Consider the following 13,769-nt stretch of genomic DNA (forward strand, 5'->3'; position numbering starts at 1 on the left):
TCAGGGACTTCCCTGGTGGTCCAGTGGTAAAGAATCCACCTTCCAATGCAGGGGGCACAGGTTCAACCCCTGTTCGGGGAACTAAGATCCCACATGCCGTGGGGCAACTAAGCCCGTGTGCCACAACTACTGAGCCCACGCGCCTCAACTAGAAAGAAGCCCGCACAACTAGAGAGAAGCCCGCACGCCACAATGGAAGATCACGCATGCCGCAACAAAGATCCCACGTATCGCAACTAAGACCCAACACAGCCAAAAAAATAAATATTTAAAATTAATTAATTAAGCCTCTACCAAGCAAAGTGAAGGAAGGAAGGGAGGGAAGGGGGAAGCTCCTTGGGGACAGGGAGCTGGTGTGTTCTATTCACCGCCGTACCTCCAGCAACGCAGTAGGTGCTCAATTAATATTTGTTGAATGAACAACTGAAGCTTCCTGCCCCGAAGAAGGGCAGAGATGAAGAAACATAAGGAAAGTCACTTCTCCTCCGGAGAGAGTGCTTCTGTTTGGCTAAAAGTTTACAGCTTGAAGAGCCGATGTCACGCTCTGGGTGGGGCTGTGGGCCGTCAGTCCTGACCCTGCTCTGCAGCAGCTCTGTGAATCTGGACAAGCCGTTGCCCTCTCTGAGCCTCAGCCTCCTCACCTGCCAAGCGGAGGACATCCCCACCCCCACATCACTACAAACATTGAGAGTGGCCCCCAGTGAGCCCCTATGCGTGGGAGCCAAGGCAGACTAGGGGTGTCCTGAGGATAGAACAGGACAAGGCATGTCAGGGTCTGAAATGGAGCAAGAACTCAGGATTTACACTCTTCTCCCTGCAGACAGAGTCTGCTGAGGGGACAGAATGGGTGAGTTTTCCTGCCACCAGCTCTCCTGGCGCTTCTGGCCAGGGTGGTGCGGGAGACCCGGCCTGGGCACTGAGCTGCTGTGTGACCTCAGGCAAACCCTCCTCTCTCTGGGCCTCACTGTCTAAACAGAGTTGGAATAGACCAGGGTTGGCAATTTTTTTCGTAAAAGGCTAGATAGTGAATATTTCAGTTTTTGTGGGCCAGATGGTCTCTGTCGCATCTGCTCAACTCAGCTGCTACAGCCTAAAAGCAGCCACCGACAATCATAAAAGAATGCGTGAGGCTGCGTTCCAATAGAGCTTTCTGAACAAAACAGGCAGCAGGCCGACCCTGGGTCAGAGGAACCTTCAAAGCCCCTTCTGGCTCTGTTCTTCTAACACTGACAAGAACTACTGGCCATTCCACATGCACTCCTGGGCAGGCCAGGTGCTGGGCTAAGCCCCCGGAATGATCTCAATTCACCCCCCAGCAATTCCCTCAGGCAGGCGCTGTTATTATCATCCCCATTTCACAGAGGGAGAAACCGAGGCACACACTGGCTAGACAACCTCCCAGGATCACAAAGCTCATCAGTGGCAGAGCCAGGGTCACGAGTAAATGAGGGTGCCTCCAAGTGTGTGCAGGGTAGTGTGTTGGTGGTGGCCACACCCCGCCCACCCTGGGGAACCCTCCTGTGTCACTACCAAAGCAGTTCCAGCCTTCCTGCGGCTGCCCCTGCAGCCCCTGCTGCCATGGCAACGCCACGAGCACCCAGGGCTCTATGAGTGGTCCAGGACCACGCTGCCTGCCTTGCACTGCAGCACCAGCCAGCCAGAGGGAGGGGTTCTCATGGGAGGTGACAGGTGGCTGCGAGTAGGGAACAGAGGGAGAAGAGCCTCTAAGCTCGGCGCCCCTTGTGCTCTATGAGGAGTGGAGTGACCCACTGAGGTTGGGCTGGGGCCTCGGGACACGTGCCACAGAGGGTCCCAAAACCCTGATGGGCAGCCGCAGACGTGCCGCTTCGGTCAGGTTCAGGATTCCCCTGCTCTGGACCATGAGCCCTCTCTGGAATTCAGTCCCCAAGTGGCAGAGGGTCTATCTGAGGCCTGGTGTAGACCCAGCTCATGAGTGGAAGACCCCATCTGCAGCCAATGACTCCACGAGACTCACAGTGGTCCTCCAGACACACCACGCTCCTCCCGCCTCTACGTTTTCCCATGCTGTTCCCACTCCTCCAATGCCCTTTCTTTGTCAGCCTGTTCCTACACACTGACTCAGAGCCTCTCTCCTTTTACTCTGCACACGATTGTGACAAAATGTAAGGAGGCTGTTAGGGCAGCCACAACTGACAGTAACAAGAGATGACAGCTAACGGCGAAGGAGCAGAGAGAAAAATTACATCCAGCAGAGAGAAGAACTTAAAAGGCAAAACTACTTGCGGGGCGGGGGGGCGTGGGCCGGGTCTCAGGACTGGGGCAAAGAGCTGCTTGTAGCTCAGTAGCCACTGAGGTTGATGTTACTATACCCCAGGCCTGGACATTCCCTGGTGTTCCAGACTGTGGCGGTAAATCATCAAAAACGTTACGTATATCCCATCCCGTGCACAGTGGAGAAAGGGCTGGGCTTGGGTCAGAACCCTGGTTCCCTTCTGGACCTCTGCCACCGACCTGCGGGTAGATCCGGCCAAGTCAACCCTCCTTTCTGGATCTCAGTTTTCTCGCTTGTTAGATAAGGCAGTTGAACAGCTATTCCCAGTTTAAGAACTTCTTGGTTTTAGGATGGGCACCTGGGTAATTAAATTTTGGCAACATTCCCCTCAAAATCGTTCAAGTAATACATTAGGGATGGGTTGTAAAGCCCTCAGCTTTCTGGAAAGCTCGGCTATTCAGAATGATCCGCACCCTAAGGATTAGGCTCTGGTCTAGTCTCCCCTTTGCTTGCAGCTGTCCTTGAGTACTGCCCCAGAACACTTTACAGAACTTGACAGTCCTGGGGCCTGGATGGGGGCCAGGTACTTACCAGAAACAGGTGTCGGGGGCGTCTGTTTTTCCCTGTTACTTTCATCAGTGTCCCTTCTTTCAGAAACTCCTGTGGGGAGAGAAGCAGACCTCTGTGGTCAGGCTGACACCCCCCTATGTCCTGGAGAAGGGTGGGGGAGGCCCTTTAGTGGGAAACAAATTACGGCGCCTCCCAGAGTACCAGAGAGCAACTCGTGGGAGAATTCCCAGCTTAGGAGACGTGCTCCGTGTTTGGTGGAGCAGCTCTGGGGACAGGCACCTGGCCTTTCAGGAGCATCCACCTTGAATTACACCAACCCCAGACACCGTTCTGGCCACAGAGTGGTCCAGACAATAACTCGCTTGCTGGTTCGCTACCACAAGGGGTCCAGTTGGAACAGAGCCTTTGAAAGTTTGATAAAATGGCTGAAGACCTGTGAACAGTTGCTACAGCCCCCTCAATTATGGAGGATACAAATAGATGTTTAATAAATATTCACTAAACTGATGACTCGGGCCAAAACATTAGGTGTGATTTTACACCTAAGTGCAATCTCTCATTCCTTTGTTCTTTGTCCTTCATGGACTGGAATAGGTAATAAACACATTTTTGACTATTCTTTAGCTGAGGTTTTTTTTTTTTTTTTTGGCAGTACACGGGCCTCTCACTGTTGTGGCCTCTCCTTGCGGAGCACAGGCTCCGGACGCGCAGGCTCAGCGGCCATGGCTCACGGGCCCAGCCGCTCCGCGGCATGTGGGATCTTCCCGGACCGGGGCACGAACCCGCCTCCCCTGCATCGGCAGGCGGACTCTCAATCACTGCGCCACCAGGGAAACCCTTGAGCTGAGTTTTACGTTTTCCATTTGGGAGCTTAAAAGTGGGTAAATTTGTCTCTTAAAAAATGTTATTTCTAAATTTATTTATTTATTTTTATCTGCACTGGGTCTTCTCTGCTGTGCACGGGCTTTCTCTAGTTGCGGCGAGCGGGGGCTACTCTTTGTTGTGGTGCACGGGCTTCTCACTGCAGTGGCTTCTGTTGTTGCAGAGCATGGGCTCTAGGTGCACGGGCTTCAGTAGTTGCAGCACGCAGGCTCAGTAGTTGTGGCTTGCGGGCTCTAGAGCGCAGGCTCAGTAGTTGTGGCGCACAGGCTTAGTTGCTCCGTGGCACGTGGCATCTTCCCAGACCCGGGTTTGAACCCGTGTCCCCTGCATTGGCAGGCGGATTCTTAACCACTGCGCCACCAGGGGAATCCCCAAAAATGTTCCTTTTAAAATGCTTTGTTGGGGTTCCTGAGAGATGGTTTCCCTGATTTCCCAGCAACTGGACTAAACTAAGAATACTGGTGTCTCTTTTTCTCAGAAGGACACGGAACCCAAATGGCACTGTTTCTTTAAAGGCCCTGAGAGCGGAAAACCCCAGGGGAGGCAGCTGGGGGGCCTGGGGAGCCCAGCAGAGCCCTTGCCCTCCCCCCCACCCTCCTGGGTGAAAGGCACCTGCAGCCAGGCCTGCCTGGGGCCAGCCCAGCTGAACAATGGGGCTTATCAAGGCCTCGCCTGCCTGCCTGGCTGCCCCTTGCCCTTGCCCTTGCCCTTGGCAGCGGTGGTGGCACTCACCCTTCCTGGCTGGAGGAGATCCCCTTGGCCCCGAACGCTGTGCTCAATGTGGACCAGCTTCTGTAGGTTTTCCTGCGGGCGGGAGCAGGGCGAGGGGGAGATGGTCAGGACGCCTCATCTCCTCTGTAAGGAGTGGCATTGTTTCCACTTCAAAGGAGGAAATGCAGCCCAGAAGGGACTTGATCCCAATCTGACCTCCTGTCGGTGGCAGGACCAGGAGTTGAGACTGGGTCTGCAGGATGCCACCTGTGTGGACTGCCTACAAGCAGGCTAGTCTCTCTGGGCCTGGGGTCTGACACTGCCGTCTTTCTGCACGCCATGGAGATGGTCACGTGGCCTCGCTGTGCCATCCGATACCTGTTTGTCTCCCGGCCTCTGCTCCTACTCTAGCCTGTGTCCCCCGTAACGCCTGGAGCATCCAGACCTCAATACCCAGAGGTGCCAGATGCCCAAGGCCGGACTGGCTCTGTGGGCTTGCGCCCTTTGGTGGGGCGGGGGGTGGGCAGGGCCTGAGAGAGAACAACCAAAAAACCGTAGCACCTGTGGAGGAAATGTTCTGTACTCCCTCAAGAAAAACAAGTGTGCCCGGAGCTCCCTGTCGGTCCCTCACTGGGAATCCACAATACGTAAGGTGACATGCCCCCAGGCCTATGCACAGCATACCGTAAAATTAGAAATGACAAGCACCTAACCCATGGGGCACAAGCACCTAACCCATGGGGCACATGCCCCTTAACCTTTTGCAGGGTTGTTTCTAAAGCCAATGAACAAGGTGAAAATTGTGTGTAGAGAAACTGTCTTGAATTTCAGGCCTTGACACTATCCCCAGTTTAGGGCATAAAATCCTACCCATTAGAAATATATATAAGCTGTTCCACTTCTGCTTATCATGTAGGAGCTGCAAGGAAACCATGTCCCCAACCTAACAGGGAGAAAAAGCCATATCGTCTGCAAAAGCATAACTCTTCTTATGCCTATGCGAGAGGTGGGGTCCCAAGGCCACTGGGTGAACTGAGTCCCAAAGACGGACCACAGCCCCACCATGGAAACACAAGAGGAATGAGCTATTCTGCCTTTGGCAACACATGGGGAGGAGGTGGTCGGCATAAAAAAGGTGAGAAGAAAGCAGCTAAAATGTTGATAGATTCTTAAAGGTCAGGTGTGGGCTGGTGGGACAGCTCAGAATAAGAGGGAGCCCCAGACACAAGGGGCATCTGCAGTCACTTGAAAGCTCTTTTCCAGGAGTTTCTGCCAGGTAATTACTAGGAAGACTGGGGCCAGAGAGAACCCCCTCTTGGTGGTGAAGGCAAGCAGGCTACCACTGGGGGCTGGAATAAAACCCTGCCCACTTCCACAGGCCCCTCTCTGGTACAAAACCCTTCAGCCACTGGGGGAGGTGGGGCAACCCTCCCACTCCCAGAGCCCAGGCAAAGAGCCGCCCACTGCTTCTGGGGAAAGGGCAGAAGCAAAAGATACCTGTTCCAAGAAGAGGTGGGTAACCTCTCAGGCCCAGGATTGTGCACCAACACAAAGCAGAAACCTGTCAAAGACCCGCCACAGACACACAGCTGAGTTTTGCCACCGTGCAGAGGAGGGGCAGGAATGCTGAGAGAGCCTGGCTCACAGGCCCTACTTAAGACTGAGGCTTGTCCAGGAGAGCTGTGACCTATGAGCCTAGCACTGAGTAACAGGAAACAGTGGTCTACCCCTGAGAAGGGGAAGGGGCAAGAACAAAGAGATCTCCAAAGATGGAGCAGGAACATGAGAAAAACTCTCCAGCACCTCAGGCCCAACACACAGCATCAGGTAACGGCAGCCCCCTCCTGGAGGAGCGTGAAGTCTGTGGGGCTCTGAAGGCGAGGATGGTGACAACAAAACCTAAACCCAGCACAACTACTGACCGGATTGATGCAACTCCCACCCTCGACATGAATGGCATGAGTACAAAAGAAGCATGTCCACTTCTGGAGGTAGACACTATTTCCCCCAGTCTCTACAGTTCTTCTACACATATGTCTGGTATTTGATTAAACATTATGGGAAACACAAAAAACAAGAACAAACCCCAACTCATTTTCAAGAGATAAAGCATTCAAGAAAACCAGAATGTGAGGTGACACAGATGTTGGAGCCATCAAACAGGGACATTAGAATGGCTATGATTCATATGTTAAAGGAGCTAGTGGAAAAGGTAGACAGCATGCATGAACAGACGGAAATGTGAAAAATAAGAAATGTGGTATCAGAAATGAAGAATTCCTTTGACAGGCTTAACAGCAAACTGAACACAGCTGAGGAAAGAATGAATGAACTTGGAGATAGGTAAGTTGAGATTCACCAAACTGAAACACAAAGAGAAAATAGAGTGTGGGGGTGGGGAGGAAGAACAGGGCATCCAAGAGAATTTTCCAAAATTAATGAACAACAACAAACCACAGGTCCAGGAAGTTTAGGAATCACAACAGGATAAATGCCACACCCCTCCAAAACACACATACTTAGATATCATAGTCAAACTTCTGAAAGTCAAATGTAAAGGGAAGATCTTGAAGGCAGCTAGTAAAAAAGGGACACTTTACATAAAGAGGATAAATATAAACATTGCAGCAGATTTCTTATCAGAAACTAGGCAGGCCATAAGACAGTGGCATGGCATCTTTAAAGTACTGAAAGAAAATATTGGTCAACCCATATTTCTATACCCAGGAAAAATATTTTTTAAGAAGGAAGGTAAACTGATCAATTAAATAAATGGATGTTGGATGGCAGGAGCCAGGTTTCTCCCTGTTGGAGTGGAAATTTACAGATAAGCCAGGGAAGGAGGCTGGAATGATCCATTTGGTAAGAATCAGAGTTGAAGACATCAGTAAGAACTCGTATCTAGCTTAATACAGGTGGTTATATATAGAAATAGCTATAGATATGAGTATATACACAGGTTGGTATATACACATTTATTACTTTGCTCTATAGCTAAGAGAATCTAGAAGAAATGATACCCCAATAGCAATGAGCAAACCTGGTGCCCAGATCTTGGTTTCTAATACCATTAACCAATTAAAGGAACCAAGCCTCCTTGGAGAAATAGCTGATTCTAGGACTGGAGCAGGAAATATACAACATGAACCTGGAGCATCCTGTAGTGCCAGAAAGTAAGGAAGTGCTCAAAAAATAAATAAACAAAATAAAAATCCCCACCCAAACCCACACCAACAGGGGTATGTGAAAGAGGCACAGGATCCAACTGGCCAGGTTCTCAATGGCCAAAGATGGAACAATTTGAGAAATAAAGTAGATGGGATTAGAACTCAAACATAAAATAAATATACGTGAATTCTTACTGATATAAATAATTTATTTAGAATTAGTGAATACATTAATAAATGCGAGAGAAAAGACAAATCTCCCTTGCAGAAGAATTTCGAATAATTTAGGTAGATACTCTGCTCTCAAGGAGAGGGAGCATTATTCCTCACTCCTTAAATGTGGGCTGTGCATAAGTGACTTTCCTCCAAAGAGTACGGACAGGGCAGGTAGGGGTGGAACTTTACATGGAGAAATCCGACAAACACAACCTTGGCCAGGTGATCACGGTCAACATCAACAGTCATACAACAGGTTGCCAGTATGTACCCTTCATATGCTATGATGAGAATAGTACTTTCTGTGATCTTCCGCCTAAACTACAAACCTAGTCTAATCATGAGAAAAACATCAGACAAATCCCAACAGAGGGCATCCTACACTATAACTGATTGGTATTCTTCAAAACTGTCAAAGTTATCAAAAACAAAGGAAGCCTGAGAAACTGTCACAGTCGAAGGAGCCTAAGGAAACATGACATCTAAAAGTGACGTGATAAATATCTAAAAATCTTATATGTTCTGGTATAATGTTTAAGTCATAATTCTAGTTATTACTTTAAAATGTATATCTCAGAAACAACTAGATTTCCTTGTCAACTGCATTATTACGAACTTTCATCAAATCTTTAACCGTGGTCATTTTTAAGTCTTTTGTCATTTACAGACAGTTCTGGGTGCACTCTGATGCTTTTGCAAAAATGTTCCTATAAAAGGGTTTCATCTTCAAGGAACTCATACAAAAGGCTCTGACGAGTACAGGTTTCTGGTAACTGACCGTACTGCTGAACTGAATGAAGAAGCATTTTCAGAACTCTAATGGAAAACTGACGAATTCATAAAAGTGCTCACAAAAGATCAAGATGAAAAAAAATTAATTACATGGGACTGAGTGAACTGATGAGGATGATTATAATTTTTGTGACTTTCTGTTTGAATTAAAAAGAAATCCCGCAAGGACTCAGAGGCAAGAAATATACAAATCAATTTTCACTGCAAAGTAAAGGAGCTGTTACAGTGGAGGACTCCTGGACTGAATGTCAATATTATGACACAGTGTGAGTGTGTTTCATGTTCGGTAATTGCAATCATTGTTGCTTGCTTTTGTTGTGGTCACCCATTTACAGTGCTTGGTGTCAGTTTATTTATCTCTTGTAAAAATAAAATACAGTGTGTGTGTGTGTGTGTGTTGTGTGTGTGAAAAAAAAAACAAAACAAAAAAAATAAAAATAAAAGTGATGCGATATCCTGGATGACAACCTGGAGAAAACATTAGGCAAAAATTAAGCAAATCTGAATGGACTATGGTATTTAGTCAATAATACTACATCAATATTGGTTCTTTACTGTAACCAACGTACCACGCTAATATAAGATGTTCGTAACAGGGGAAACTGTGGCATGCGTGCGAACTTTCTGTATAATCTTCTCAATGTTTTCTATACATTTAAAACTGTTCCCGAAAAAGCTCTATTCAGAAAGCAGAACGGTGGTAGCCAGGGGCTGGGGAGAGGTGGGGATGGTGGTGTTTCACACTGTGTGTTGGATGGTATGTGGGTCCCATTTTGGATTGGCGGGGTGGTGGGATCTGCCTTTTCCTGGAAACCATACCTCCAGCTATGACCTGTGTGAGGAACTGTGGTAATGGTTTGATGTGAGCATAAACCCCAAACGAACGCTGCCCTCCTCCAAGTAGCCTTCGCTGGTCCTCACAACCAATAAGTACTTTCCAGATTCTACTGAAGGCCATCTAGATTCATGGAAGACTTTGCAAAAAGGGGTTCTGGCACCATCAAACATATTTTAATAGGATCACTCTGGCTGCCAGATGGAGAATGGAATGGCAGAGCTGGGAGGTGATGAGGCCCGAGCTGGAGGGGGACCAGGGGGGAGGGAGAGGCAGAGCCCCAGTCCATCTTTCAGGAACACTCACAGCCACCGAGCTCTGCGTCGGGGTTGGGTTATCTGGACCTGCCCGTCCATGGCTCAGGCAGAGTCCTAGCCCGGTCCCAGCAGGCGTGAGGTGGAGGCCACTAGTCCAGAGCAGGCCTGGTGCAGTGTCCACAGGCAGCTGGAGAGACAACAGCCAGCCTGCATCTTGGCGTAGCATCAAGCCTGGCCCTTGGAGAAAGCCAGGAGGGCGTTTGGCCGTGGGCTACTCCAGTTGCTCCTCCAGGCAGGGGCCATGTGCAGGAGCTCACCACAGGAGGGAAGACACAGCCCTTCCTGACCCAGATTTTCCCTTTTGGAAGCAGAGGCATATCCCTCCTAAAGGGAAGTGTAGGCAGCCCAGCCCATCTGCTGCTACGTCACGACAGGGCGCCGACTCCAAAGCACCTCTGTTTTTTGGCTACAGTGAGGGAAATCTCACTGTATGTACAAAATGCCAAAGAGCAGGGAGCCCACGGACACCGGAGGGGCGGGGTGCTGATGACAACAGCGTGTCTGACCCCCTGGATTTCGCACCCAGCTGTCTTCAGCCTCCACACTTGCACACGTCTCCACCAGCCACCTTGACTTCTCCCCTCAGACTCTTTTCCGACCGCACCTACGCTGTTCCCATCTTCCAGCCACGCTGGGTGACCCTCTGATCTCTGACATGTCCGGCACTTTCCCATCTCCACGCCTGTGCCCAGGCCAGGCCCTCTTCCTGGACCACCCTTGCTCCCTCTGCCTTCATGGCACACGCACATTCCTCCCTGTGTGGGCTCCTCCTGTATCATTGCTTCTCAGTTATCTCCCTGCTGGAGAGATGAATCCCTTCCCTGAACCTTGTACCACTTTCTCTCTCTCCCTCACGATGTTTATCATGGTTCTTCATGTCCACGTATTTACTGCTCCACTAAGCTGTGATTTTCTCAAGGGCTGGGATTCACGTCTTAGCTCTGCATCTCCAGACCCCAATACAAGACGTGACATGCAGCAGGGGTCCAAGAGACGTTATTTCCTTTCCCCTATTTCTATCTGCTGATGACTGACTATATGGGTGCTCTGCATACCTGCCACAGCAAAGCTGAGCAACAGCTCGGCATACACACCACCATCACTCCCACCTCTGCCTGTGGAAGACATCACTAACCGATCACTGAACTCTTTCCCAATGGTCTAGGACTCGGCCTCAGAATCGTTCTTAACACACAGCTCTAGCATATTTACTGCTTAGAGGAGCAGAAAATATGTGGACACAAGTAACTGTGGTAACCACTGGAACGGAGTTGGGAGGTGGGATAAAACTGGCCATCCTGGACAGAAACGCAGTAAGCATCTGATCAGTATCTCCCGAATGCAGAGTTATACACTGTCAGAACCAGGCATGCTTTAGAGCTCACATGTTCTCGTGGATGAACGGCTCTCAAACTTTTGTGGGCCATTTATTTGGGGTGCTTGTTAAAAATGCCTATCTCTGGACCCTATCCCAGAAGTTCCAACTGGGAAGACCTAAGGCGTGCCTAGGAATCTGTAGTTTACAGACCACTCCAGGTGCTAACGCAAATGTTCTCAGACTACAGTCTGGGCACTACTTATCAGGTCTGTGCAAGTCTGCAGCCTCCCTCACTATTCAAATAAATGGTGAACTGGAGACCCAGAGAGGGACACACAGTACCTGAGGTCACACAGCACATGTCAGCGCCAGAACCCATGGCTCGTTGCAAGATCCCATGAGATGAATGGTTGCCTGTGCCCCTCACCAAGAAGTGGGGTATCACAAGGCAGACCTGTGCAGGGTGGAGGGGCTCCTGGAACCTGCAGCCAACGGAAGCTGCCCAGGGCTGGACTTACCCCTTGCTCCATGCTGTCATTGGCGCGGTCTGTGACCTTGGAGATGAGGGTCAGCGAACCTACAGAAAGAAGCAGAGCCGAGGGCTGGGCCTCCTGGGGCGGGCCGGGCTAGCTGCCACCTCCTCGCCTCTCCCCACGCAGGACCCCTGCAGGGCCTTGTGTATGGGTGGCACCAATTCTTCCCATGGCCGGGTCAGGTCACTGGCCCAATCCCAGCTTGGCCACTACCGTCTAAGTGACCTTGACAGTCACGTGACCACCCCATGCCTCAGTTTCCTTGGCTGTAACTAGAATATGTTAAAATAGGGACTGCCCCGGCAGGTCGTATGCAGGGACAGCCACACAGAACTAGGAGGAAACAGGGAGTCTGGGTAAGATTTTTAGACCTGGCACTACCTCCTATCACTGAATTCTGATCACCTCCTTCTCCTCCTCTGACTGGACGTCAGCCCATCCCAGGGAGTCCCCATGGTTGAGGTGAAGGGGAGTCACTTGGCAGCCCCGGAGGCCTCACGTCCCCTGCACACCCAGCTGGGGGGAGGGGGCTGTGTTGTGTGCCTGGGATCTGGTGTAGAGTCCAGAGTTGGGGAGAGGGACCAAAACAGGAATGTATCCCCTTCCTCTGGGTTCACACCGGACTTACCCTGCGTGTTATCGTACTCAGCCGAGTCCGGGCAAAGGTTATTTAAATAGTCTGCAGACAGAACAAGAGCCAGGAGTCAGTTTGCCCTGGGGAGGGCAGCCCCTCGTGTCCACAACAGGAGCCCCTCTGCCTCCAGAGAAGGAATGAGACTTCCAGAAGAATGAGATGCCCACCCTCTCTTCTGTTAGCCCATCACAAGAACACACTGGCACGAAACTGGGCCCCCAGAATCACCACCAGCATCACGCCCACCACCGCTAGTCATTCATTCACTCATTCCACAAATATCTATTCAGCACCTGCTGTGTGGCTGGCACTGTGCTATGCCAAAGAGGCACACAGTCAGCCGGGGGAGACAGATGTGGCCACCAACATGGTAGAGCGGGATGTGTCAGACCCTTAACACATTTACACCCGTAAGGCTCGACACGGGCTGGTCTTGCTCCAGCTACCTCTCCATGCCTCTCGTTTAGTGGGGCAATGTAGGCATTCTTGCTACTTCTTGAACATGCCAAGCTTGCTCAGACCCCAGGGCCTTTGCACTTACTATTTCCTCCACCTGGTACTCTCTTCTTCCAGATCTTCATATCGCTCATGTCCTCACTTCACTGATATCTCTGTTCAATGTTACCTCCTCAGACAGGTCTTCCCTGAGGGATGGATCTAATACAGCATCCCTGTTCCCCTGAATGTCCTTAATCTGCTTTATTTTTCTGTAAAGCTCTTATCATGGACATATTATACTTTTATTTCCTTATTTGTTTGTTCGAGTATAAGCTCCATAGCATCACAGAGTTTGACTGTTTAATTCACTTCTACCTTTCCAGCATCTAGCACAGAGCCTGGTACACAGTAGGTGATTAATAAATACTGGTTGAATTAGATGAAAAAATCCTCCATCTCCTGGCCGTAATGTCTTTTCTTACAGCCTGGTTGGTCCCTGGAGTTACATGCCTATCTCTATGTGTGTAGTTCCATCTTCCCCACCAGAGCACCAGCTCCTGAGCCAGGGGTCTCTGTCCATTTAGAAGGCAGTTGCTCAGGACAGAGGTAAGGGTGTTTCTGGCAGGCAGAGGTAGGGGAGGGGATGACACTCCTGAGGGAAGTTTGTATAGAAGGAAGAAACAAGGACCTGGGGCAGAGCCCCAAGAATCACTGACATTTACGGGGCCGTGGAGAGTGGCCAGTAGAGATGGAGAGGGAGCGGTCAGAGGGGTCAGAGGGAGGCAGGGAGAGAGTATACCACAGAAGCCCCGGGAGGAAAGGGCTTCGAGAAGCAGGAAGTGGTCAGCGGCAAAGCCACAGAGAGGGCCAGCAGGTCCAAGGGGGAAAACATCCGCTGATTCAAGAGGGCTCTGGTGATAAGACAGCTTTAGGGAAATGAGACCCACTGAGCCAGGGAGGAAATGCAGCCCAGGGGAAGGTGTGAGTTCCTGTGTGTTAGGACGGGAGAGGCTTAAGGGAGACGTAGCAGGTGGCCACTCGGGCAAGTTTCCACGTGGCAGCAGGGGATCCAAAGCTCAGCCGGAGGGAAGGTGGTGGCTGG

At 50.4% G+C, this 13,769-nt stretch overlaps 1 protein-coding gene across 1 annotated transcript in view; it reads right to left on the minus strand.

Annotated features, from left to right (window-relative positions):
- FGD5 (FYVE, RhoGEF and PH domain containing 5) overlaps positions 1-13,769 on the minus strand; it is a 166,159-nt gene that overhangs the window by 17,004 nt on the left and 135,386 nt on the right. Inside the window, exons 11-14 of the mRNA XM_022562752.3 lie at positions 12,224-12,274; positions 11,581-11,639; positions 4,439-4,510; positions 2,846-2,914 (exon numbers count right to left, since the gene is read on the minus strand). Coding sequence (XP_022418460.3) covers positions 2,846-2,914; positions 4,439-4,510; positions 11,581-11,639; positions 12,224-12,274 — 251 coding nt within the window. The remainder of the gene's footprint in view (positions 1-2,845; positions 2,915-4,438; positions 4,511-11,580; positions 11,640-12,223; positions 12,275-13,769) is intronic.

Source organism: Delphinapterus leucas, chromosome 10, assembly GCF_059928025.1.
Source record: "Delphinapterus leucas isolate spDelLeu-1000000601 "Yukka" chromosome 10, BTC_Dleu_Yukka2, whole genome shotgun sequence".
Lineage (NCBI taxonomy): Eukaryota > Metazoa > Chordata > Mammalia > Artiodactyla > Monodontidae > Delphinapterus > Delphinapterus leucas.